Genomic DNA, 24447 nt, shown 5'->3' on the forward strand with positions numbered 1-24447 from the left:
CAGCCCCTCCAGGGATCCCGGGAGGCCGAGCCCTGAGGCGGCGGCGGGGCCTCCCCTGAGGGCGCCGGTGCCCGCGGTTTCCCCGACAGGGCTGCGTTAGGCCTTGGGCCGGGCCGCCCGCCCTGCTGCCTCGGGAACAGATAACGGCTCCGCTTCTCTCCTTTTCTTCAAGAACACGATGCTTTTGGGAAAAGTTGTGCAGCCGGCGTGCCGCCTAAGCAAGCTGCCGCCGCCGGGCGCCCGCAGACCCTTCTGGGGATGGCTGAATGCCGTGTTCAACAAGTAAGAGGGGTGGGGAGGGCACAAGTACCCCCTGCGCGGTTTGGGAAGCGGGGAGCATTCAGTCCCAGGGCTGGAGAGAACATTTGCTATTACCAGTGCACTTTTTTTTCCCCCCAGATTGCATCTTGGGGTCGTTCCTCACCAGTTCCCAGGTACAAAGCCGTGGCCGAGGCAAGCCGACTGTGTGGATCCTCTCCCTAAATACTGGTCCCTAAATTTGACCTCCAAGTGCATTTCAACCACTAGCACAAGCATGCCCCTTCGTTGAGAAAGGCATCTAACCAACCCATCGTTTACAATGTGATCCAGCCGCATGAGCGTTTCTACTTTTAGAAGGATAAAGCCTTTCTCTGAAACTCTTTCTCTGCCCATAATTTTGCCAGTAACTTTTACTTATGTCTTCTACCTCTGGGGAAACGCTTGCATGGTGCAGCTGTAGCAGGGCAGGATGCTCAACCACACTCTTCCAGGGGTCTCTTCCAAGTCTCTGCTTCTGTTTTCAGCATTCCGCACCAGGCTAAGAAAGATACCCTTTTCCTGAAATTCGGACCCGAGGATTTTAGCTAATTGCTGAAGTGTGTCTTTTTGAAAAATTGTAATTGCTGAGGATAAAAGGCTTCAGGAATGACATAAATGTGACAGGCAATAAGAGGTTTCTATATAAGCAAAATATGTTTGGGAGACAAATTGTTGTAAAGGCTTATTCTGGGTAGAGCAAGGCGGTTTTTATCTCTCCTTACAGACATGGAAGGAAACATGTCAAGCTGCGTTTGTATCCTTGTTTTAGCAAAAACATCTGCCATATAGAATAAGTTAAAACCCCCCTCATGCCAGACTGATTAAGAGCCAGCACGATCCAAATAATTCCAGTAAATCATATTTCTGACATCTTACCGTGCACATAACCAGGTACTTGTTGCACAGTGCTACTGTCAGTGAGACCATAAATCTGCCACCTTACAGAACCCCTGTGAACGCTCTTTCTGTCTTGGCAGAGTGGACTATGAACGTATAGAAGCTGTTGGCCCTGACAGGGCGGCCTCCGAGTGGCTGTTGCGCTGCGGCGCGCTGGTGCGCTACCGAGGCTACCAGAAATGGCAGCAGGACTACAACGGTCTCCCAACGGGGCCCTTGGGGAAATACAAGATTGAAGCGATTAACGCCACCGAATCCTGCATCATGTACAGAGGATTTGACTATCTAGGTAATGTAGACACAGCTGTGCAAAGATTATACGGAATGGTCTTAGTTCTTTCATTTGCATCCAAATATAAACAACGAGGTCGTTTTTCTCATTCCTTAGTAAGATACAGATAAATCAAAAATTTTCTTTTTTCCCCTTAAAATCGCTCTACAAATATTCAGCAGTTCTTAAGGTTTTGCTGGAGGTGTGGTGTGAAGTGGAAGGATATTGAGAACTTCATCAGCCCTTACCTGAAGTGACCGTAGCACTAAGGAATGTGCAACAGAAATTTGCTATCTCATTGAGTTCATAGTTAAGTAGTTGGTAGCAAAAAGCACTGCTTTAAATATTCTTTTTGCTTCTACATCAAGTCATGTTTTAGTGTCTGTGAAGTCATAGTACTACTTGTTCTCCAAACATTTATGATGTCTTCAAAGACCAAAAAAAAGTAAGCTGTCAGTTTCTGACCAAAAAAGAGATTAAAGAGTGTCTCAGGTCTCCTTTAAGTAGCAAAAATCAAAACGGGGAACAGACCATGTTATTTTTTCATTGGTAGGGGACCTTGAATTTCCTGCATTGGTATGTGCCTACATCAGAGTCATTGTTTATCACCCAAACTTGTAGAGTTTTTTTGTTACTTCTGTCAAAGCTCTTGGAATCTTACCAAAAGGATCTGAACCCTGGGGTTTGCATAGATGTGAAGTACCACGAAGGGACTTTGGAGGTTCATTGTGGTTGCGGCCCCACTGTCTAAAGGAGCGTCTTGCTGCATGGTTTTGGAGGCAGTTTCTACATGGAGAACTTGACAACCAGTACAGGTTGTTTTGGCATTCTGAAGCAAATACTCAATTTTTGTCTTTCCAGATGGTCTCGAACATGTTACAGAAATCAAGCTGCAAAAGTGTATTTACATACAGGACGCGTGTCTGCAGAGGCTCAGCGAGACGAAGAATCTGCAGAAGAGTCTCCTCCAGCTGCGGATCATTTCCTGTGGGAACGTCACAGATAAAGGCATCATCGCGCTTCACAGGCTGACGTACGTGAGCTGCTGAGCTCTCCTTGCTTCCCACCACAGTTTTGGGGTTACGCTGAGTGGAAGGGCCGAAGGCTGAATGTCTCTGGGCCGTGTCAGAGGCACGTGGGGCTGTGGGATGGCTGGGTGTCGGGGGCTGACCAGGATGGCAGCCTGGCAGGGGTGGCACTGCCGCTGCAGGAAATGTTTCTTCAGGTGTGGTTGAAGACGCTTGTGGGTAGCTCTGAAAAGATGATTAACACCTTTTAAGGCTGGCATCAGGGAGCTGGGAGCTGAGAAGGCTGGAATATCCACTGTGGTACGGGCATCCATGGCTGAGCTCCTGCCCGCAGCGCCCAGCACAGCGTCTCCCAAGGAACTTGTGCAGCGTTTGTCATGGGGGAAAATAGTAACATGGTAATGGTTTAGTGACAAATCACGATCTAGCAGCACGTGATCATTAAGCAGTTTAAAGATTTACAAAATAATTCAGTGAAAGGTGTTAAAGTAGCAACTTAACTACAGATTTGAAAATGACAAGATTGAGAACGGTCAGTATGAGGTTCATGGTTGGACTGGAGGATCTTGAAGGTCTTTTCCAACCGAGATGATTCTGTGATTCTGTGAAGAATTAGGATATAAAGTACCCTAAATCAATATATATGTGTACATTCATAAACACAAGACATACAAACTCAAAGACAGATGAAAGTATTTGGATCCAGTGAAATACGTGTGTCCTCACACTCATGAAAGTAACTGTGTATGCCCAAACCCCCAAAGCAGAGAGGGGGTGAAAGAGAAGCCAGCTCAAAGTTAAAATTTCCCTCTCCCCGAGTTTAAATACTCACAACACCTCAGCATTCCTCATGGGCAGTAACTGAGACTCGAGGGGGTCAGCTTGGCCCCAGGCTCCCATTGGACCTGTCAGCACTCGGTACCTCGAGGAGTTGGGACCCGAGAGGGTCCCAGCCCAGGGGAGATGCTGGTCCCAGGCCGCTGCAGTCCAGGAGAGCTCCGAGGGTCCAACCTGGGGCCGCTGTTTATAAGTTCCAAGATAATTAACTTTCCTCGGGTAATTTTCACTCTGGCCCAGCTCCAACAACAAGGCATTCTGGTGTCTTCTGCCAGTTGGACAAGAACTGATGGGGTGTGATTCTGTTCCTGTTCTCTGCTGCCGGGGAGGGCAGAGCCAGGCTCTCAAGGGGCGCCACAGCGCTCCGTTCGCTGCCGTTAACGGTCCTTCTCTCCCCAGGTCGGGGCAGGGGTTAGTACCTCACCCAGCACCAGCAAGGAGAGGGCTGGGGGGAGGAACTGCACCACTGCAGCGTCAGCTGCACAGATCAGAGCAGGACGCATGCTCCCTGCCCATGCACAACCGCTGCAAGAGAGGTGAGCGCGGGCAGCATATGTCACGCTGGCGCATGACAGGGTTTTGCTTGAGAACAAGCAACGATCACTTTGGTTTCTGCTCCTGCCCCGCTGCAGCTGCTTCTCAGGACAGGATCTGACAGAAGGACCTTAACTTTTATTGTCCCGTCGCCGTGGCCTGAAGGCTCTTGGGGCAGGTCTGGGCACCGTCCGCAGGCGCTTTGGTGACCTGTTGGATGTCACACGGAGTTACCGATGTCTACAGACAGTTGACGCAGGTTTCACCCCACGGAAAGTTACTGCTCAGGACTTTCTGTATTAGTCTGTTATCTACACTATGCTAACTTGTGCTGAATTGCTGTTATTACATACTGTTCAATATAAAGGAAGCCGCACAATGCGGGGGGTCCAGGATCTCTTTGAGCTGTGTAGAACTGAGCTTACAGTGAGCTAAAAGCTTTAAGTGCCCACTTCAGAAAAAAACTTCCATTAGGACCAGTAACCTTTTAAAATAATATAACTATGGTAGAGTAATCCTTTGTCTAATTCCTGTGTCAACAGTTTAATAGGAGTTGCTGACTTTTCCTTTTTAAATATTTATAGGAACCTTGAATATTTGTATCTGAGTGACCTTCCCGGAATAAGAGAGAAGGAAACCACTGTGCGTGTCCTTCAGCAGGCACTGCCAAACCTGGAGCTGGAGCTGGATCTAGAATAAACACAACTGCACGTAACTGAGATGTATCTGATTTCATATCAAGTTAAGTTGCAGACGCTACTGTATTTCCAGGTATGGAAATAAGCCCAGATATCCCAATCCAGCCTTAAAAGCTGGATGCAAACTCGTATACGATTAAGTTTTATTAAGCTTCATCTATATGGTGAATCAACAACAGAGAGAGGGTTGGCTTCTGTGCGTAGTCATTTTTTCCCTGTTTTTATAGGAAGCTGTTAATACATCAGAAGTTTTCAAATATCTTATAGCACGGAAATGCTTGTGCAAAGTGACAGCTGGAGGAGCCGGGGCTGTGACCCAGCGGTGCTGTACGCTTGTGTCACATGTCATCAATGCTGCGGGAGCAAGAGCTGTTCGTGCTCCGAGGATCTCGCCCAGTCAGTGGGTGATGATTTAATAAAATAACTTGTGGGCTTTGTTTCTGTTCTTCTTTCAGTGGAGCCATCCGCAGGCAGCGTGAGCTCCCTCAGTGCTGAGCCGAGGAGCTGAGCGTCGCTCGGCTGGTGGAGCAGCCGGTCTCTTAAGACAGGCCCTTGCGCGTGTTTCTGCTGTACGCTGGCACGGGTTGAATTAGTTCCGTGCACCGCTCTGGGTGTGGCTGTATCACTCCTAAATAAGAGTGATTCATCCTCAGGAAGAATATGGCATTTTTAGTAAGGTTCCTAGCTTGGGGCGCAGGGGAGAGGAAGGCAGTAGGCAGCGGCTCCCTGAAAGATTTTGGGGTAATGCCTCGGATGCGGCTACCGCTGCGTTACAGTCTCCTCTCCTGTCCCCGGTGGCTGGCTCATCCTCTGCAGGAAGCGCCGCCGGGCACCGAAGGGATAACGTAGCTGCGGCGTGGGGCTGATTCTTCTTGATATTTTCTCACAGAGAGTGGGCAGGGATGGTGTCCAGAAATGGAATTCCCTGCCTGGCTCCCTCTTGCGTCCAGAGCAGCAGCACCTACACAGCACTGGGGGCCTGAAATGGCCCCTGGGCAAACGCCAAAGCTGTCAGAGAAACCAAAACTACCTACGGACTCTGTGCTGGGGATGAAATATATCCAATTATAACGGGAAATAAAAGGTAGACATGTGAGGATATGGCACCTGTCCTGCTGAAATTGCTGTTGTTGAACACACAACAGCGCTGGGAAAAGAAAACGTTTCTGCTCTAGGGTTTATGTTGAAAGAGGATGTTACTTGCCCAGGAGGAAAACTTTAAAACACATCCAGGAAATTGGAAAAACAAGCTACGTTTCTTTTATTCCAAATCAACACAATATTATATCCTGAGATTACACAAACCCCAAGAATCAGTCTAATACATATGCTTAGGTAGAATTCCTGCCTGCGTCTGGCCAATGTTATAAATTCTATTAATGACTTATTTTTGATAAAACCAATTTTTGTAACACTACAGTCAAGTGACTTCGCTAGCGACAGAAACAGCAAATAAAAATCATAATACAAGGAAGAAACAGGCAGGAGAGCTGAAAAGCCTAAATACCAGGTTTTATTCTTAAAATGCTCTCCTGGTAATTGCCTGCTGAGCCTTCCGTTAGGCCACTGCTGGGACTTTTAATACCGGGTGAGCTATAAAGGCGGACGGATCCTTAAGGCAGCGCCGTTTCAGCAGGTTTGTAACTAAGGGGAGCAGTTGGGCGGCCTCTCCTCAGGCTCTGCTCCACAAACACACACGGCTGTCTGTCCGTCTGTCTGCCTGCTGCTTGCACCAGCACTGTGCAGGATCAGTGACTTAGCCCCAGCCTAAAGCACTGGTCCTGTCTGCACCCAGCGGGCCCCTGATTGATTTGGCAAGGTTGCAGTTCTTCTGCCAAGTCTGAAATACAGGTGAGAGATGGGCGAGAGTTTTTAAATTCACACGGTCAACATGGGGTTGCAGTAATCCTGAACCAATATACAATCACAAATTAAAGCAAACCAAATGGATTTTTCTTTGTACACAGAACATTAACACAAACTGGGGAGTTCTCAGTGCGTCACTGTGCTTCCATCCCTGAAGTACATTACTTCACAGACCACTTTTGTATCAGTCACAACAGGTATTAATTTAGTTTCCCACCCTGTACCCTCCTTGTATAAAAATTCTGCGTGTCTTGAACTTTGAGCAATAAACAGTTTTTTAATCTGCCGACTGGTTAGATGTTGGGGAAATGGTAGCTCAGTTTCCTTGTTTTGCAGCAGTACTTCTTGCTGTCCAGAGCTGGCAGAACGTTGCAGCTGGTTAACTGAGGCAGGTGCTGTGACGAAAGGAAGTTACAGAGCGCATGTTATTTGAAATCAGAACAAAGCATTTTGCTCGTCAAATGGAACATAAGCTGTAAAACTACTCGTGCTGTAACCCTGTATTTTTCCAACTAAGAGTCACGGATCTGGTGTTCTACGACTGGACTGCAACCAGAACAGCTCATAATGGTATTTCTTCCAGTCATCCAGGACAAGAAAAATACTGTTAGGTCGCAGAAACGGAAGAGGCGAGGCAGTTTGATCCTGCAGCAGTTCTCCAATTCCCTGCACGTTCCCAGCTCCGAGAGGTGCCGCGGGGAATGTGGCTGACGGGAGGAAGGAGCTGCTGAATGATTCTCACCCCCAGGCCGGGTTGGGAGACTTGGGCCGGAGTCTGGAAAGACTGACAGGGCAGGGAGACGTTCGCTTGGCAACTGCAGCGGCAGAAACACCCAGTGACGTCTGGAACTGAGGGATCCCATCCCGTCGGCGCTTACAAACGCAACAGGGTGTTTCTGCCACCTCTGTAATTTGGGATTTAAAAGATTGAAAAGATCCCAGAGAACTCCAAATGAAACCAGCCGTGCAAGCCCGTCCTGTTGTGTCAGGAATGCCCGGCCCAGGGTAAACCCCATCTCCCCTGGTGCTGCAGTGGAGCTGCGATGCAGAATTCACTTTGCACCAAGTTCCTCGTTAGCCAGGAGGTTCATTTTTCTCCTCAGGCTAAAATTAAGATCGGTTCAACACAGGAGCTTTTGCTCACCATTAACTGCCAGCATGAGGCAACGACCCAGCCCCTCCTCGGGCACAGACCGTTAAATACTATTATACAACGAAATGTTACCTCTGGCACGTGCTTCCGAGCCAGCCTGGCTGGCTTCCGAGCTGTTTTTTCATGTTCTTTCCCCATTTCTGCCACCTCCCTAATGCTGTCAAAATAGGGATGCTGAAGCAGCTGCTCACACGTCTGCCTCTCCGCAGGGTCCAGACGAAGGCAACCCTTAGAAAGGATGAAATAAAGGATCAGCACAAACCCCTCGCTAAAGGGGTCTGCCCAATTCCAGCTCCTCTCTACAGCCAGCGAGTATTTGCACAGATATGTGTGTTAATCTTTTTTTTTTTTTTTTTCCTAAGAGTGGCTTTTCAGAGTCAGCATGAAGCTTGCAAAGCAGCTAATACTGAAGAATTACCACGAGGCAGGAAGAGAAATTGCAGCCAGCAGGACAGTTACAGTTGTACAGTGTAGCCTCCAAAAACCAGTCAATCCCACGACTTTCATTTGAACTAGCACAACTTTCTTAGGGGAATCCACTGTGGCTCTATGGCAGAGCTGCACCTTGTTTTTAATGTCTCCATCCTCACAGTTTCCATTCACTGCATCTTTACGAGGGAATCGTTTTCCACCTCCATGGCAAAAAGGAGTGGATTAGAGGAGTGGATTAAAAAGCCTCTCCAAATGCCCTCCAGCTCTGTATTACAATGCATCTCCTGATAATTCAGTAGCCAACTCTCAAACCATTCACCAGCCGAGAAGCAAACCAGAAGTGCATTTACCAAGGCCCAGCGCAGAGCTGCTCCACCAGCTGTAGTTTTCTTACCTTCATGAGAATTAAAGCGGAATATGAAATATTAGGGAATTTCATTTCTAACGGCTCCTGGAGGGAAAAAACCACTAGTGAGTGTACTCATACTAGCAAGCTCTTCATTCACAAGGGTACAGAGAGTCAGTTTTCCATAGCAACACAACCTGTACCTCGCAAAATGCCTCTGCTGCTGCCTGTGCCTGGGGGGGAGCTGCCTGGTGTTGCTGAGGATTGGGTAGGTTGGCTGTTGTGCCAGCAGCAGGGGCGAGAAGGAGAAGAGATTAAGCATTTGTCTGACTGCTTTTACACAGGGTATCTGTTAAAATGTCATGAGAGCGGTTCAGCCACCCCAAGTAATATTTTACTGGCAAAGTAGAGGGCAAAACTTTAAAGGAAAGGGGAAAAAATGCTGCGCAGCAAAGGACTGGTTGAACTGAGCAAGTGAGGCTCTTCCATCTCTGCTTCCTGAGCAGACAGCATGGGCACTCTGGGTAAAAAGAAGCAGGAACATTTCTCTGTGTGAACACCACACCTCTTTAGCACTGCAGGGAGATTGCTGGATAGGGCTAGGCTCAAGGGAAGCGTGTCTGGAGGGAGCTCTTACCATGCTCTCCGGGTCTGGAATTCGTACCCCGCTGAAGAACTGGTTGGTGCTGAACACTTGCTGGTGCCTGGGAATGAGATCCCCTTTGGCCAAGAATGAAAAAAAAACAACCCAAAGTCAGATTATTTTGCTGGTTTTACAGCACTGAACAAGTTTATATCCTCTAACAAGGCTGACACCATCCAAGAGAACATCTAAAGAGATGTTGTACCATCAAGCGAGTCGACAGAATGTTCTTGTTTGAAAACTAACGTCCACCTGGGACGGACATCAGTGACCACAAAGCTGGGCGAGTGCACAGGAGGCTCACAACTGCCCAGGGCCTCCAGCTGTGAATAGCTCAAAGAAATGCAGCTGGTGGGAGCAGTTTTTGGAGCAGGAGTCCCCAGTTTTGGTGCATCTTCCAGGCTCTGAGTTCCTGCGCGGAGCAGCAGAGAGGCAGCAGAGCAGCCAATACAGCTGAAGACCTTGAAAAATATGTATTTCTCTATATCTCCTACGCCAAGTGCCTAGGTCCTATCGCTGCCTTACTTGGGAAACTGCAAATTTGGCTGTGCACTAGCAAAAAAGGCCCCTTGGTAGAACACCAGGGAATGAGCTGGGCAAGGCACAAAGTTTCACAGAAATGTCCGCTCTGCACCAGCACCACAGAGCCCTGGCCCAAGGGAAGGTCTGTGCATCAGGAGCGGGGGAACACCCCAGCATCAGAGCCGGGGGGTGCTGGGCCAACACCCACCCCGGGGTCTGGCACTCCAGAGCCACAGCCCCACTGCCTGCCCACAGTGTTAGAAACACAGAATCATCTCGGTTGGAAAAGCCCTTGAAGCTCCTCCAGCCCAACCATGAACCTCACCCTGACCGTTCCCAACTCCCCCAGATCCCTCAGCGCTGGCTCAGCCCGACTCTTCAACCCCTCCAGGGATCCCGGGGACTCCCCCCTGCCCTGGGCAGCCCATTCCAACGCCCAACAGCCCCTTCTGCACAGAAATCCTTCCTCAGAGCCAGCCTGACCCTGCCCTGGGCAGCTTGAGGCCATTCCCTCGGGGCCTGGCGCTGGGGCCTTGGCTCCAGAGACTCATCCCCCCTCTCTGCCCCCTCCTGGCAGGGAGTTGCCGAGGGCCAGGAGGTCTCCCCTCAGCCTCCTCTTCTCCAGACTACAGGGGAGATCAGGTTGTTAAGGGAGATCAGGGCAGCAGCCAAGTCTCCTGCTCACATCAGACACCACCGCCCGGCCCTGGGCTCTGAGGAGTGACCGGCTGGAGCCGCTCTGTTTCGGAGGGGCCGCACGGCAGCATGGGCCCGCTTTGTTGGGGCTTTGTGGGCTCTCCTGGCCTGCCCTCCGCACTGCTGCAGAATGTTTCAGCATTTTCAAAGGAAAAGGCTTCCCAAGAGGCAGCCTGTCTGCATAAACAGTCATGTCTTCTCTGACCGCTGGGTCAGGCTAAACCACAAGCGTTCCAGCTTTATTCAAATTTAACTCATATTGGGTGAAACTCTTTTCGTACACGCCTGTGGGTGCTGTGTAGAAAAGAGCTGAGATGCAGCACCAACAGGAAGGTGCTGTAGCTTTTCCCCAGTGCAGCTTCATGGCCCTTTTTTGACACTTAGAGCAGCTCAGAGCAAGCCAAAGGTTAAAATCAAACCCGTAACAGAAGAGCCAGGACAGCAGCCAAACTGCCAGAATTACACAGCTTTGACCAAGGAGCTTTTCTCTGCAAACGCTGCCTCAGTCCAGCACCTGCATCAAAAGGGAATTTCTTCTGGCCAAAACCCCATCATTAAAAATAAATTCTAGCTCACCTAACACCGGCATAAATGTATTCTGGAGGATGATGCAGTTGACGTTGAACTATTTCTCTAGCTAAGGAGTGTATCTGTTTAAAACCATTAGTCACCTTTACAGTTTTATAAGCTGCTCAGTAAAAATTCCAATTCTCAGTTCATTCCAACAAATTGCAATTCAAAGTGGGAGATTGTTCCTTTCCACCCCAGAAATCAGATGTTACACACTAGATCAAACAGAACCAACGAGACTAGATTAATTTAAGTGTTACAGGGATAATGGCTCTTTGATTTAACCTCTGTTCCAAATCCGAAGCGGGACCTGCAATTCTTTGGTGAATAAAGACAAAGAAATGGAACAGACAAACAACTTTAATGTTCACACTCTTTCCCAAGCCATCACCAGGCACTGGCAGTGTTTGCAGGGCCTCCAGAGCTGTGATGAACTAAACTGATGAACTTGTTATCTAGAGGCAGGGACCCCTTTGCTTGGTACCAAACCCTAAAAAGTACCTGGATCTTTCAAACCTTTATGCAGAACATTCCAGGTTCTGTCTGCTACAGGCACCTCCTTTTTCTGTCTGTGTGGAGACAGCCGAGGATGTGGAAGGGCCAGCAGCAGAGGCAGGTGTTTCTGCGCCTCCTGCGGGGCTGGCCCTGTGCTCCCCAAACACCCCGGTAGTCACTGAGCCACCCCAAAGGACCAGGAGGGGCATCTGGTGGCCACCTAACACATCCCACATCTTTCTGAAACTGCCCAACACCAGCCCCAGCTTCCCAGAGGCCATGAGTGCTGCAGAGAGTGGAAGGAGGGTTTCAGGCAGCTTTGCTGCTTACGCAGCCCTGTCCACGGTGAGCCCTTGGCCCGGCACCGCACGCTCGGACAAGCCAAAAGCAATTCCAACACACAGATCTTGTTCTGGAGAACAGTCACCACCCACGTGGATGCCAACTTTGCTTCCCAGGATCTTGCCAGGCCCTGGAGCAGCATCTGTTCCTCCAACTAAACAATCTCCTAACGAGATGTGCATTTGTCACGCTAGGAAAACCTCAAACAGCACCTCAAATAAGCCAGCACCTACTAAAGGGAGAGATCCACTGGGTAAATTCACCTCCCAGCTAATCCCAAATCCCACCACAGAGGCAAATCCTCCCGGGCAAGCTCTAGTCCTGCCTGAGGCATCGGGAAGATGCAGGCTCCGGCCAGAGCAGCGAGGACACTTACCCAGGGTTCTCCGGATGAGGTACAGCTGGTCGACATCAGACTTGCCAGGCCAGAGAGGGACCCCGGAGAGCAGCTCCGCAAAGACGCAGCCTATCGCCCACACGTCCACGGGAGGGCCGTACTGGGTGTCCCCCACAAGTAACTCCGGAGAGCGGTACCACCTGGTAGCCACGTAGTCGGTGTAATAATCACTGGGACCAGCTAGGAAGGAGAGAAACAAACAGGAATGGGGGATCAGGATGATGCAGACGAGCCACCATCAGTTGTTGGGGCACCTCCTGGGCAGGCAATAGCTACAGGAACAGGGTGAGTCACTGGCCACTAGCAGAACCCAACTTTGGAAATGCTTCAGATTTGGCAAAAATCAAGACCATGTTTTTCTCCAAAGGCGAATACGCATAGCTCCACAGCAGGGCCCTGCACCAGCCAGTGGCCAGTTCTCAAAGCTCACGTGATTTGTCCGAACAAGAGCTAAAAAAACCCCAACAGATTAGGGGGTTTATTTACAACGGAAAATGTGAAGCTATTGTTTGCAGAGACAGCGCCTTCTGCCAGAGGGGCTCCTCCTGCCAGGGAACTCCAGCTGTGTCTCCAGCATTGCATAAGGGCTGGGCAGCAATGAGATGCCCAAGGCCAACTTCTATCCACCAGCGCCAGCACCACCAGCAGCTCAGCAGAAGCAGCGGGGAGCTCAGAAAGAGTTTGTTTACGGAGGCACTTGGCACTGCGGTGTCTGAGCTAGCTCCTTTTGAGCTGCTTTGGGGATCTCTACCCAGCCTTTTTCTGTGAAAACACGCTAGCCTTTATACAGGATGATTTACATGTGCGTCAGAGACCAGTGAGTATTTGCTGGGTTTTGAAAGCCTGATCCTACACTTCATTTGAGCTTTCACATGTTAACAATCCGGGTAAGTAGCAAGTGGGCACTCACTCAGTATGCGAGCAAATCCAAAGTCACAAAGTTTGATAACCGAGTGTTTTGTTATCAGGATGTTTTCTGGCTTTACATCTCGGTGGATGCACTGGAAACAGAAAAAAAAACAAGGTTAGAAGCAAGTATTTAACCTGGCCCTCAGATAAAGAACCTCTTAATTTGGCCACATACCCCTTACACATTGTGCCAGGCTTCCTGTTGAAAGAGAAGATGGAAGGATTTCTTTGCAGCAGCTAAAGCCACATCCTGCTAAGCAGGACAATTACCTTGCCGACACCCCACCTCCGGGATAAGACACCGTGCAGGCTCCCTGTGTCAGCTGTGTAGCTCCGTATCGCTTGGACAACAGCCCGTCAGCTCCCCAGAACCAGCTGGGAATCTGCTAGTGGGAGGAGCGAGGGTTGTGGTCAGCCTGGCTCTCTGCAAACACAGCTCACCTGAGGCAGCTCTGTGTAACACACTCCTAACCAGGGACTCCATCCACAGCTATGTGGGGAGATCCTAGCGAGAGGTGCGTAGGTCCTCTGGGCTCAGTTCTTGGATGAAGTCTGTGAGCTGTATTTACTGATAGACAAGCAAATGATTTTGCTGGCAAAGCTCACAGATGAGATAAAAGCTCTGGTTTAGCTGTGGGACTTTATCTATCCCTGCAGATGCCAGAGAGTGCCTGGTATTCCCTCTGTGCAGCACAGCTGAGACACACCCAGAGCTCTGTGTCCAGCCCTGGGATCCTCAGTAGAAGGAAGATGTGGGCGTACTGGAGTGAGCCCAGTGAAGGGCCAATAAAATGATTATGGGATTGGGATCTCTGACCTCCAAGGAGAGGATGAGGGAGCTGGGACCATCATTCAACCTGGAGAAGAGAAAGCTCAGGGGGATCTTATCAATGTGGGAAGAGGTGAAGAAGACCGAGCCAGGTTCTCCTCGGTAGTGTCCAGAGAAAGGACGAGAGGCAGTGAGCACAAATGGAATGCATTCCGTTTCATTCCATTTAAATGTAAGCTTGTTGTTTTGTTTTTTTTTTACTGTAAGGGTGGTCAAACATCCAAACGGGTTGTCCAGAGAGCCTATGGAGCTTCCCATCCTTGGGGATATTCAAACTCTGACTGGCAAAGTTTCTGAGTGGCCTGGTCTAGCTGACCCAGCCTGAGTGGGAGGGCTGGACTCAATGATCTCCAGAGGTCCCTTCCAACATCAGCAATTCTGCGAGTCTTGAGAAGTCACCCTGCCTGCTGAAGGCCCACAACAATTGGATTTGGGCTTGGGAAAGAGTTTGGGCTGATCAAACTAGCAGAGACCTTCATTTCTTCTGCCTACATGTGGAAGGTCTGCTCTACTGTAATCATCAGGGTCTGGCTCATGTTGTCCCTCCCCTACCACCACCTCAGCACAAACACCTCGGACTTTTCCTAGCTAAGCTGGTGGTAAATTATCATGTCTCCTCCTGCAGACTGAAATGCTGCTTGTTAAACAAGTGTCACGGAGTTCCAAAAAGGGCAGCTGCATAAAACCTCATTACCTGTGATCTACAGCAGGTCAGCCTGCCGCATCTCATTGTTCCCTTGGCTTTAAAACTCCATGAAATCTTTCAGACTGAGTGGGGGGACAGAAAAAAAGAAGAAAACCAACAAATCCTGGAAGCAGTACAGACCAATGGCCAAGTTCCTGTGGCTCAACTGGACATAATTCTCCTAGCAAAGACAAAGCACCCATTCCACAGTGATCTCCTGCCCGACTCTTAAATCTCAAGTATTGGCAGATAAACAAAACCAAAGACAATTATAGCTAAGTTTGCCTAAAGAACTTCTCCAAAAGGCCCCTTTCCTTCCTGGCTTTTGAAAGCATCCCCACTGCTTTCTACAAAATATTTGCCGTGCACACTGCCCTCCAGAAAGCAGAGGAGGAGTTGTAAAACTGGTTTACTGTATCTATTTGAAACCTTTTAATTGGTAACATGAATCAATGCCTACAACTATCAACAGAAGGACTTTGTGGGGAATCGGTAGCAGCTTGCTCAGGTCTCAGCTGCTGAGATGTTAAGCCGGATTTCTAAACATCAATTCTAATGTTCAGCCTGAAAGCTTGTCTAATGACCTTAGGGTCATTAGTGCAAATCATTCCTCGAGAGCAAACCCAAGGGACCGGCGTGATAGTAAATGCAACTCTTGTGGGTATTCAGTAATATTTCAGATAAATGTTTCCTGCTGAAAACATCAAATTTCACCTGACTTCATCCCATGAAAATTCTGTAATCGGGAAAATGGCAACAGAATCTCCTTTCCCTCCAAAGCCATGTTACAGCTATCGTTAGTGCAGTTTAGGGGACTTACATTGTGTTTATGGCAGAAGTTCACAGCTTGGAGGGTCTGCCAGGTTATGCTCTTCACTAGATGCTCCGGCACCCTGTTTTAAAAAAGCACATTTTTATATTGGCTATTAAAAATAACTTCATTATCACAGGAAAAGGGAGGGGAGGCCTTTGAATGCTGACATTGTACAGGGATCTTTGAGCAAAACCAGTCAGGGACAAGCCAACAAACTCAGAAAAAAAAACCCACTAGCTCATTTTCTTGCTATAAATAAGTTACAAGAAACACATAATAACCTTCAGTGCATTGATCAGACGATCAATGCAGGAAACCAGCCACGCTGGGCTGCTGATGGTGGAGGCTCTTGTCCCTCCTCCCAAGTTTCAGAGCTGAGGCTGAGTTCTGCCTGCACCTCCCTGCACAAAGCAACACTTTGTTATCCTCCAAGCATGGCAGAAGCATCAAAGGGAACATCAAATCCGCTTCCAAATCCAGTCGGTGCAAGGATCTCTGAGGATTCATGGCAGCTAAGAGCACAGCAGAGTGTCTGGCACCACTGTCACAGCCAGCACGAGGCCTGCCGACTGGTGACTACCCCTCAGTGCCTGCAAGTCTGGGCTGGATCCCGTCTCGTGGCTGTGCCTAGCATCCAGGCTTCCTGGCAACACTCCTGAAATTCCAGCAGGCGCTTCTGCCTCTGGGGAGTGCTAAGGCTTGGACAATAGGCTCAAGCCAGAGGTGACCTATAGATGAGTCCTGTATATCTTATACCTGATAACCACTGTGCTAGTAGGTATTGTGCCAGGTTATAACAAACCACCTGTGCTGATGTACAAAGTGTTAAAAGTGTTGAAGTACTGAAGCCTGAACAACAGGCCCCGAGCTGAAGCTGCTCACTTAGTATGTGAAATTATTAGTGAAATATGTATGCTCATTAATGAAAGATGTACCTTAGACAGAATATAATCAGCAGTGAGGATGAAATGCTGAGAGAATGTATCCCACTTCCCTTGCTCAGCCTTGTTCAAGGCTGAGAACCCACGTGTTTGGCCTTGTTAGAAACTCCCTTGGTTCTCCCCGCCGAGCCCTGGCCAGGCTTTGGGTGGAATCCAGCAGGAGGATGACACCAGATGTTTCCGCTCAAAACAAAGGTGCCAGTTACTCTGCCTTGCTGATTCTTGGTCTATAAGGCCGGACCATCTTGCAGCGACTCTGGATGCCTCAGCTACGGGTGGACACACCGTGTGGGACGTCCCACTCACCGGGAAAGGCTCAACAAACCCTCGCTGCACCCGGGGCTGCCCAGCGCCTGCGGGGCTGGGGGGTGGTGACGGGTGCAAGTGGGGATGGATCTGTCTTAATCACTATTCTCTCTCTCTCATGTATAATGATTTGATGCATTGCCCTGTATTTTCCTATTTGTTTGCTTTAAGTGCATCGTTCTGTCTTACTGCATGTTTCTGTATTACTCTGTGACGTTATTTAGTTATCCCCAGTAAAATACACCTACTCTTTTCACTCTGGTGTCTGAGTTTAATTGATATCCTTAACCAGCAAAATACTCTGCAATTGCTGGGGTGTTGGAGGTAGTGGGGTACCCGGAGGAACGCTCTGAGTTCCAATGCTGTCAGGTCACTGACTGTCCGGAGCAGAGAGGTGACCAAAATGGGATGGGGAAGGATGTTCCTACAAGAGCATAAATCTCTTCTTTGGTTTGCATCTCTTCTCCTTCCCTCCAGTGGCTGGCTAACACTTCAGAGAAAGAAAAGCTCTGTTAAAGATCCAGCCTCCTCTCCTGTGCAACAGTTCTTAAACCTCCTTGGCTGTCTAACAGTCTTCAACAACCCCAGAGAAAGCAGAGGTGACAGTCTTGACATTTTCAAGCTCAAATCCAATTTTATTTCACGTCTTTAGTGCTGAAAAGCTTCTGATTCATCATAAAGAAAAAAAACCCACACAGAAAGCCTGGCTTTTTCTTTAAGGTACCCAAAAGCATCCTAGATCGTGGGAGTGCTGCACTGGCAGCCTGACAAGGGGATCAACTTGGTCAAATGACCTGGAGAGATGGTGCAAAGAGGCGCATGCCCACCCATCTCCATCCTGACCACAAAGGACTTGACCATCTGCTGTAGCAAAGATCAAATGCGACGTATGCAACCAGGCGTTACACATTCGTTCACACTGGAGCTGTTCTGATGAGCAAAAGGCAAATGTGAAGGGTTTTTTTCAAAGAGGGTTATCCAGCCTCTCTTCAGATTCTAGGGGAATAGGTTCAAACTGGGGTGAAAGCTGCTCACCAAGCGATCTGCTATCAGCATGCTCCATTCCCCTTCTAGAGTTCCACATCAGGGAGAAAGAGAATAACAGGCTTGTTTACTCAACCCCCAATTAGTCTCCTGCAGGCAATTCATTTAGCTCCAGGCCTGTAAAATGATTTATGCACTTCTGCTTAGCATTTCCACAGCACCAAGTCACTGTGAATAATTAGGGACAATGTATTTAGTGGGAGTGGCATTTAGAATGTGTCAAAAGAACAAACCCTGTCCTGGAGAATGTTCTTTCTGCAAGTGCCCGTTTAAAGAAGAGGGTATCTGACCTGAGGGTGTGCAGAAAGGTGCAGGCAGAGCTCCTGCTAACTCCCAGCCAACACCTACTCCTCAGCACCACAGCATGCCAGAGGGCTGAAAGTCACTGCTCTGTCATACGGGTCATCAGAGGCATCACGACAGACTGTGCATGGTTTGGGTGCTCACAGCCTGGGTGTGCACAGCCTCCCCCAGCGACGTGCACCCACACCTGGGTAGCAGGAGGAAGGAGGGCTGTGTGCCCCCCAGCCTGACTCCCCCAGCAGCCCTGACCTCTTTGCAGCGAGACACGAGACTCCCCCCAACCCCCCGGCTTGGGGATTGCAGGTGCCAAGCCAGCCCAAGGTCACCCAACCATGCAGGGTCAGCGCCCCGGTCTCCTTGGTGAGCAGCGCCGGGCAGGAGCGCACACAGGCTCAGAGACAATTCTTTGGACGTCATTGCTAAACCACAGGAACGGAGTGAGTCCTGGGCACTGGACTGAGAAACCTCTCCGGTAACTAAATTCCTCTGAAAACTCTGCAGAGCAGCAACGACATAGACACCCCCGAGTGCTCTGCTCAAAGCTCCCCCATGAGAGACAGGCCACTCACCCCCGGGGGTGCTTGTCCAGCTCATGGAGAACTGTGTGGTCGCAGTATTCGAAGACCAGATGCAGCCTCCGCTTCCTCCTGAACACTTCCAGCAGGTTCACCAGGTTGGGGTGTTTGAGTTGCTGTAACACACAGTGGATGGGCTGGTTAGTTACCGCACGGAGGAGCAGGGTAAAGGGGCGGGGGCACACAGTGCTTCTACCCACAAGGGTCTCAATTCCTCGAGCTGAAATCTTTTACACAAGCGCAGCACGACGCGGAGAAGCAGCTCAGCTACAGCTCAGCCCAGGGTGTAGTTATTTTAGGAACTTGCTGTGGGCAACGTCAACTTGGCTTCAGTGAGTGCCTCTTAGAAAAGATGCTCATAGATAAAGAATTCATCACGGAGCCCACGGCTATCCCAGCGGCACTTTTCACTGTAGGTATCCAGTCTTTGACCGCCCCACAGTGAAAAGCAGCTGGCCCTGGAGAACAGCTTGGGAAATCCCACACGGTACGAGCCTGCAGCAGGCAAACACACATTCAGGAGAAACCAAGAGCTCCTCGGATAAGCACGTGGTCTCAGCTTCACCAACTTCTTGTCAGAATGTGGAGAGGATAATTAGCAGCGTTTTTATTGCTGCTTCTTCCTCTTCCTCTCAATCCACTTCATGTGCTCAAAGGGGACGTAAAGCCTGAGCACAGGAGGGTTATTCAAACGCACCTCAAGAGGTGAGGGTGGACTCCACTGGAGCTCTTCACTTCCTATTCCTTTGGCAGCATTTTGGGGGAGGGCTGGGGAGAGGGCTTGAACCATGGGGCACAACACAGCCTTTGGAAATGGCAACAAAGAAAAGCCAACCCCAACTCAGGAATGTTATTTCTTTTCAGATGACTCATGGCACCATCCCTTCTGCTCGCAGGGACCTGTAGCCACGAGGGCTTTGCCCGGCCAAGGCTTTACAGCAAACACATTTCTAAGCAAGGAGGCTGGAAAGGGCATTGCCAAGGAGTTATGCCAAATCCAGCTTCTAACCTGCCTCTGAGTTGTCTGGGAAAGCCTGTAAAGGAGAAGGCAGAAGAGTCAAGACTCGAGAAAACTGTGAGGGGCCTCAACTGAGGAATGCAGCTGTTTGGGGAAGTGTCCACTTAGCCCTGAGGTGAAGGATCACCAAAACCCATGACTTGAATCCTGGGGTTAACCAGTGAACTTGAGGGAAAGAGCAGGTCAGCAGAAGACCCCCACCACACCTCACGAGCAGGAGGGCCCTGGCGGGGCCAGTTCAGTGCTCTGATGGGCACGCTGTGAAAACTTAATTTTATTCAGGTGTGTCACTGCAAAAGCTCCTTGTAAGGAGAGACCTTCCAGGGAGCTCACTGCCTCTGGGGGACATTGTACGGAACCCAGACTGTACTGAGCCCACATGCCAACACACAGGGTCCCTGTCAGTGTGCAGCGGGTGCCTATTCCCCTCCTGCAAACTGGCAGCAAGGAGCTGATGTTTCTAAACAGCATCTCTTACTGCACACAGGGCCTGTTCCTTCACTCCTGCCCACACCGTGTAAGCCATCTGCCAGCGTCAAAGACCTGTGCGCCCATCTGGGTCAAACCAAGATCTACCCACTTCCTCAGTCCTTCACGGCGAGTATTTGTGCATCAAGCACCATCCCTGTCCAGCACAAGGTACCCAACAGCGTCCGCAGGGCCTGACTGTCAGCGTAACCTTCTCTGCCCTGGCCATGCCTCCTGACCTCTGCACACCCTCACGTTCCTCCTGGCAGGGCTGCTAGTGAAAGCATTAAACCACAAGGGAGGAGGCCTGTAACTCCTCTCGAGCTTGGTATTTATCTAATGGTATCTCCATTCTCCTCGTTTCCTTATCCACTCTGTAAAAGATGATCAGATACAGAGCACGCCTTGCAAGGCTGCTGACAATCCCAGCAGGGATCGCGATTCTTCCGGGAACTGCCTGCGTGCCATGCCACCCATCCTGTTAAGCACATCCACATCGAGCAAAGTACCTACTTGCCACGTGCACATTAGACAAAGCCCCGTCTACCAGTTCAGACCCCAGAACAAAAGTCAAGTAGCTGCCATGGCTCTGGTACCGCCCCTTCCTTCACCAGTCAAGCAGCTCCCCACAGACGGTGTGAAGTGGGTCCCTCCCTTTGCATGCGCTCCGTGTGTTGGCATGTTATCTTCCCAGAGATCAGTGATAACAGAGGTATCTGAGATATCTGAGATATCAGAGATAAGCTAGGCCTCCAGCAACGATGCTGGGTAATGGATGCCCAATTCCTCTGTTGCTCTCGGATCTGCCCACCAGCATGGACAAACTGCTGGACAGGGCCAAGCCTGTCAGCGGGAAGGAGGCAGGTGAAACAATCTCTGCAGCGCTTAGATTCCACTTTTAGAGACAGCTCTGGACAAAGTAATGGCCAACGGATTGTACAGCAAGAAGAAAGTTAAATCGATGATAACAGACTGTTTGGAAAACCTCCGGCAGTTACAGGCTGGTTGTAGGGGTCAGCCTTTCACGGGAGCAGGCTGTGCCTGGGGACACTCTGTCCTGACCATCCTCACGTGCATGTGGAGTTGGGGTTTCTGGGGAGAGCATGGGCTTGGAAGGATGAGCTCCGGCTGAGCTGGGGATGCTGTCAGGGGTCACAGCTGCAAGAACAAGCTCTTGCACGCACAGGATTAACCAGGGAGCATCTCCCCGTGCCCTGCTCCATGCCTGGACCTCTCCAGGCAGCCAGCGACACCGGGCTGACTCTAAACATCTCTTGTGCAGGCAGACGTGCACACAAAGCCACCGTAAATCTGCCAGTGTCCCTGACAACGTCCCCGTCCGGCGTTTCAGAGAGCAGTTTCTAAGGCTGCCAATGCTGCCAGCTGGCCGGTTGCTGGCAGCACCAGGATGGGCTTCCCCCTCCCTGAACCCTGCTTGGGTGACAAGGCCGTGGTCGCCTTCTATGCACAGGCCAGATGTCCTGCATGGGCCTTCTCCCAAAGTTATAAACGCTCCTGTGCCAAAATGATAAGGATTATTTTCTGTTTCATATATGAACCCAAACTTGCATTGTATTTTCTCTCATCTTCTTTGCAATGTCGGAGCTAAAAACTGTCTCAGCCTCCATGCGAGGGCTGGGGAGACAACACCCTTCTGGAAACAGCAGGCTCTGATGGGCTGACGCCCAGACTCGCTCTGTTTTCACCTCTTTCCAGCCTTCCCTATGGAATCGGGATCACGCCGGGTGTTTGAAGACTCTGCATACTGCCCCACTCTCCCACCTCACCTCCCATGGCTCCTGGCCATCAAAAGCCCTTTGTCTACAAGGTATTTGCTGTGCAGAATAATAATTTATCAGGCCCTACATTTTTTCACTGATGAAACACAATCCCACTATATCTTTGACAAACACTTAGTTGTTGCCTAAGCCAGGAAATACCTCAACAAACAAACAAACAAGCAAACTGTTGCTATTTACAGAGAAAAAGTTGAAAAGATAGCCAAGCAGGTCTGCACTTGTTAAAATCAACAGTGCCCAGACACAGATCCTGCCATGGCTCGCTGCAGTGCTGTCAGCTTTGGAGCCTTAAAGACAATGCAGTTACCATCTCCATTACAAGTGACTTCTGCAATGGTAATTTTCCTTTCAGATTTTTAGTATCATTTAAATCTTAATGCATCTCCAGCATTGTTTACTAAAACGATACAGCTACATGTCATCTATTTGCTTCAGACAGGAGAAGAACTTAAGCTGCTTCTCCCCAAAATCTAACTGAAAAATAAATATGCTTTTTTCCTAGAAGATGGCTTTTCCAGGATGGCATCCAGGCTTATCTTGCCTCCTTTTGCAGCGGGTAGAGAATCAGGCCTTCATATTCATTTGACAACAAACACTCACTTCTTTACATATAAATGCTCAATAGAAGACAAGTCAACAGCACAAAGAGATTTGGGGAAAAGAAATAACAGAAATACTGTAACCTGCTGCAATTTTGCATTTAGTTGCAAATCTGAAAGTTAATTGATTCCCAGCAAGCAAATTAAGCTAACTCAATGGAAGGGAACATTGAGTGCAATGAGTATCAACTGCTGCCATGCAAATACCCACAGGCAGTGAAGTCTGGGAACATCATGAAGAAATCAGAGACCAAGGGGCTATGAGTTTTGGGAAAGAAGTTTTAAATAAGGCAGAACATCGTTCTCTGTGGATTTCTGTATGGTTTTGTCCCAAATCCTAAATCATTTACTGTCTACAAGAATGCATTGTGTCTGATCTGAACGGCATGTTTCTTGTAAAAAGGAGTCCTATTGGAAGTCATTATTTTAAAATTTATCATAAATCAACATGCTGTTCACATGGTTCTTTAATCAGTTCAGTGTTTTAAAGCTACAGCTCTTCTGCACAGAAAAGAGAAAGCTGGAGGTGGGGAGATGATGGAGGTGTCCGAGATCGTGAGTACCTCTGAGAAAGTGAAAAGGGAACAACGCCCTCCACTTCTCAGAGCACACACCTGAGGGTACAGTATGCCACCACCCAGCAGCAAGTTCATAACAAATGAAGGGAAATACTTTTTCACACAACACATTCCTAAAGTCGTGGCACCCACTGCCTCAGGAAACTATAGAGACCAGATGAATACTCCAGTTCAAAAAGAGATGGGACAAACTCCCAACAGTCTATGAACATCTGTTAAGCATGAAGCAAAGGGTACAACCTCTGGCTCCAGAAATTTTGCCCAGAAGTTGGGTCTGTTAAAGAAAACCTTATCCCATCTCCCTCTTTCTGCTGGCTTTCTCCTCATTTCTGCATGCTTGATGGACCCAGGGTGTGACTCACCTCAAATGTTCCCGTGTTTTTATTTCACCAGGAAAATAAACACAGAAGCTGAATGACTGACCCATTTCTATGTGAGGATAAGCTCTCACACAGTAGTCCAGAAAGGACCAGCAAAAACAAGGTGCTGCCATGGTCACAGGTGCCATGCAGACGCTTCCACGTGTGAACCCTTCCGAGCCTACACAGCCCCCAGCATCCAGTACATGGCTGGATCCTGCCTGCATCTCACACCGACCCTGGGATCCCCCACAACCAGGGGCTCAGAAAGGGCGTTTTAAGGAGGAGCTGGGGCAGATTTATAAAGCAGAGAGCTACGAGAGCTGCGCCCCACAGCTGTCCCCCACCTCATGTTACCTGGGATCACTTTCTGCTCATGAGCTTTACACCAGCTCCAACAACCCTTGTCTCTGGGGGAATCTCCTGGACACAGACAGGACTGCTGCCAGCTGGCCTGTTAGAGGCAGTGCTGGCTAAGGGCAGAGCTGTGCCTGTACCGGCCAGGACATCGCTGACGCCATGGGGGACAGAGTCTGGGTCAATCCCTCTCTAAAGGGCACAGTGAGGATGTTGATGCGACTGCACTACCCATGCAGGAGTCTACAGGCACCCGGCAGCTTGCTCTTTGCGAGGTCCCAGCTCCCACCTGCACCAGCCCTCTGATGCACGGCAGCCTGGGCTACGGAGGATCGCCTCTGTCCCGCGGCATGTCCATCCCTGGCCAAACGGGTCTGACTGCCACTGGCACCGGCTTTCTCTCACAGAAGCTGACTCGCTTGGGCACTTTATGCACCGCTCCCTCAGGCCCCTTCGCTGCTCCCACAGCGCATCCCCTCACGGCTGCCCTCGGGCCCCATCCCCTCATGACACCCCATCCCCTCATGGCTGCCCTTGGGCCTTGTCTCCTTGCCTCTCCCTCACAACGCCCCATCTCCCCATGGCTGCCCTCATGCCACATCTTCTCCCTTCTCCCTCACGCCCCATCCCCTCATGGCTGCCCTCACGCCCCATCTCACTTTTCCCTCACAACACCCCATCTCCTCCCTTCCCGCTCACGATGCCCCATCCCCTCACGGCTGCCCTCACGCCCCGTCTCCTCACGACGCCTTATTCCTTCCCTCGCAGCCTCTCCCCCGGCAGCTCCCCCGGGCTCTCTGCCCGCGGCGCCGGGACCGCAATGGCGGCCACAGCCC

General features: G+C 49.9%; 2 protein-coding genes across 3 annotated transcripts; one reads left to right on the forward strand and one right to left on the reverse strand.

Annotated features, from left to right (window-relative positions):
* Positions 1–17: 17 nt before the first annotated feature.
* DMAC2L (distal membrane arm assembly complex 2 like) lies at positions 18–5995 on the forward strand. Of its 2 annotated transcripts, XR_003398525.1 has the most exons (5): positions 18–282; positions 1278–1486; positions 2330–2501; positions 4452–4638; positions 4793–5995. XR_003398525.1 is itself a non-coding variant. In XM_026849913.1 (4 exons), the coding sequence occupies exons 1-4, from the start codon at positions 179–181 to the stop codon at positions 4564–4566; spliced, it is 600 nt and encodes a 199-aa protein (XP_026705714.1). In that variant the 5' UTR covers positions 18–178; the 3' UTR covers positions 4567–5995. The 2 variants fall into 2 exon arrangements, 1 of the variants encoding a protein (XP_026705714.1); XM_026849913.1 differs by having other exon boundaries at positions 4452–5995.
* On the reverse strand, positions 5800–19223 carry CDKL1 (cyclin dependent kinase like 1). Its single transcript, XM_026849170.1, has 9 exons — positions 19131–19223; positions 18428–18570; positions 15271–15343; positions 12938–13028; positions 12007–12207; positions 9000–9082; positions 8411–8467; positions 7657–7812; positions 5800–6826 (listed from the first exon to the last, which is right to left on the reverse strand). The coding sequence occupies exons 1-9, from the start codon at positions 19221–19223 to the stop codon at positions 6725–6727; spliced, it is 999 nt and encodes a 332-aa protein (XP_026704971.1). The 3' UTR covers positions 5800–6724.
* Positions 19224–24447: the final 5224 nt, after the last annotated feature.

The sequence above is a fragment of the Athene cunicularia genome (assembly GCF_003259725.1).
Source record: "Athene cunicularia isolate RWA chromosome 5 unlocalized genomic scaffold, athCun1 chr5_part1, whole genome shotgun sequence".
Classification (NCBI taxonomy): Eukaryota; Metazoa; Chordata; class Aves; order Strigiformes; family Strigidae; genus Athene; species Athene cunicularia.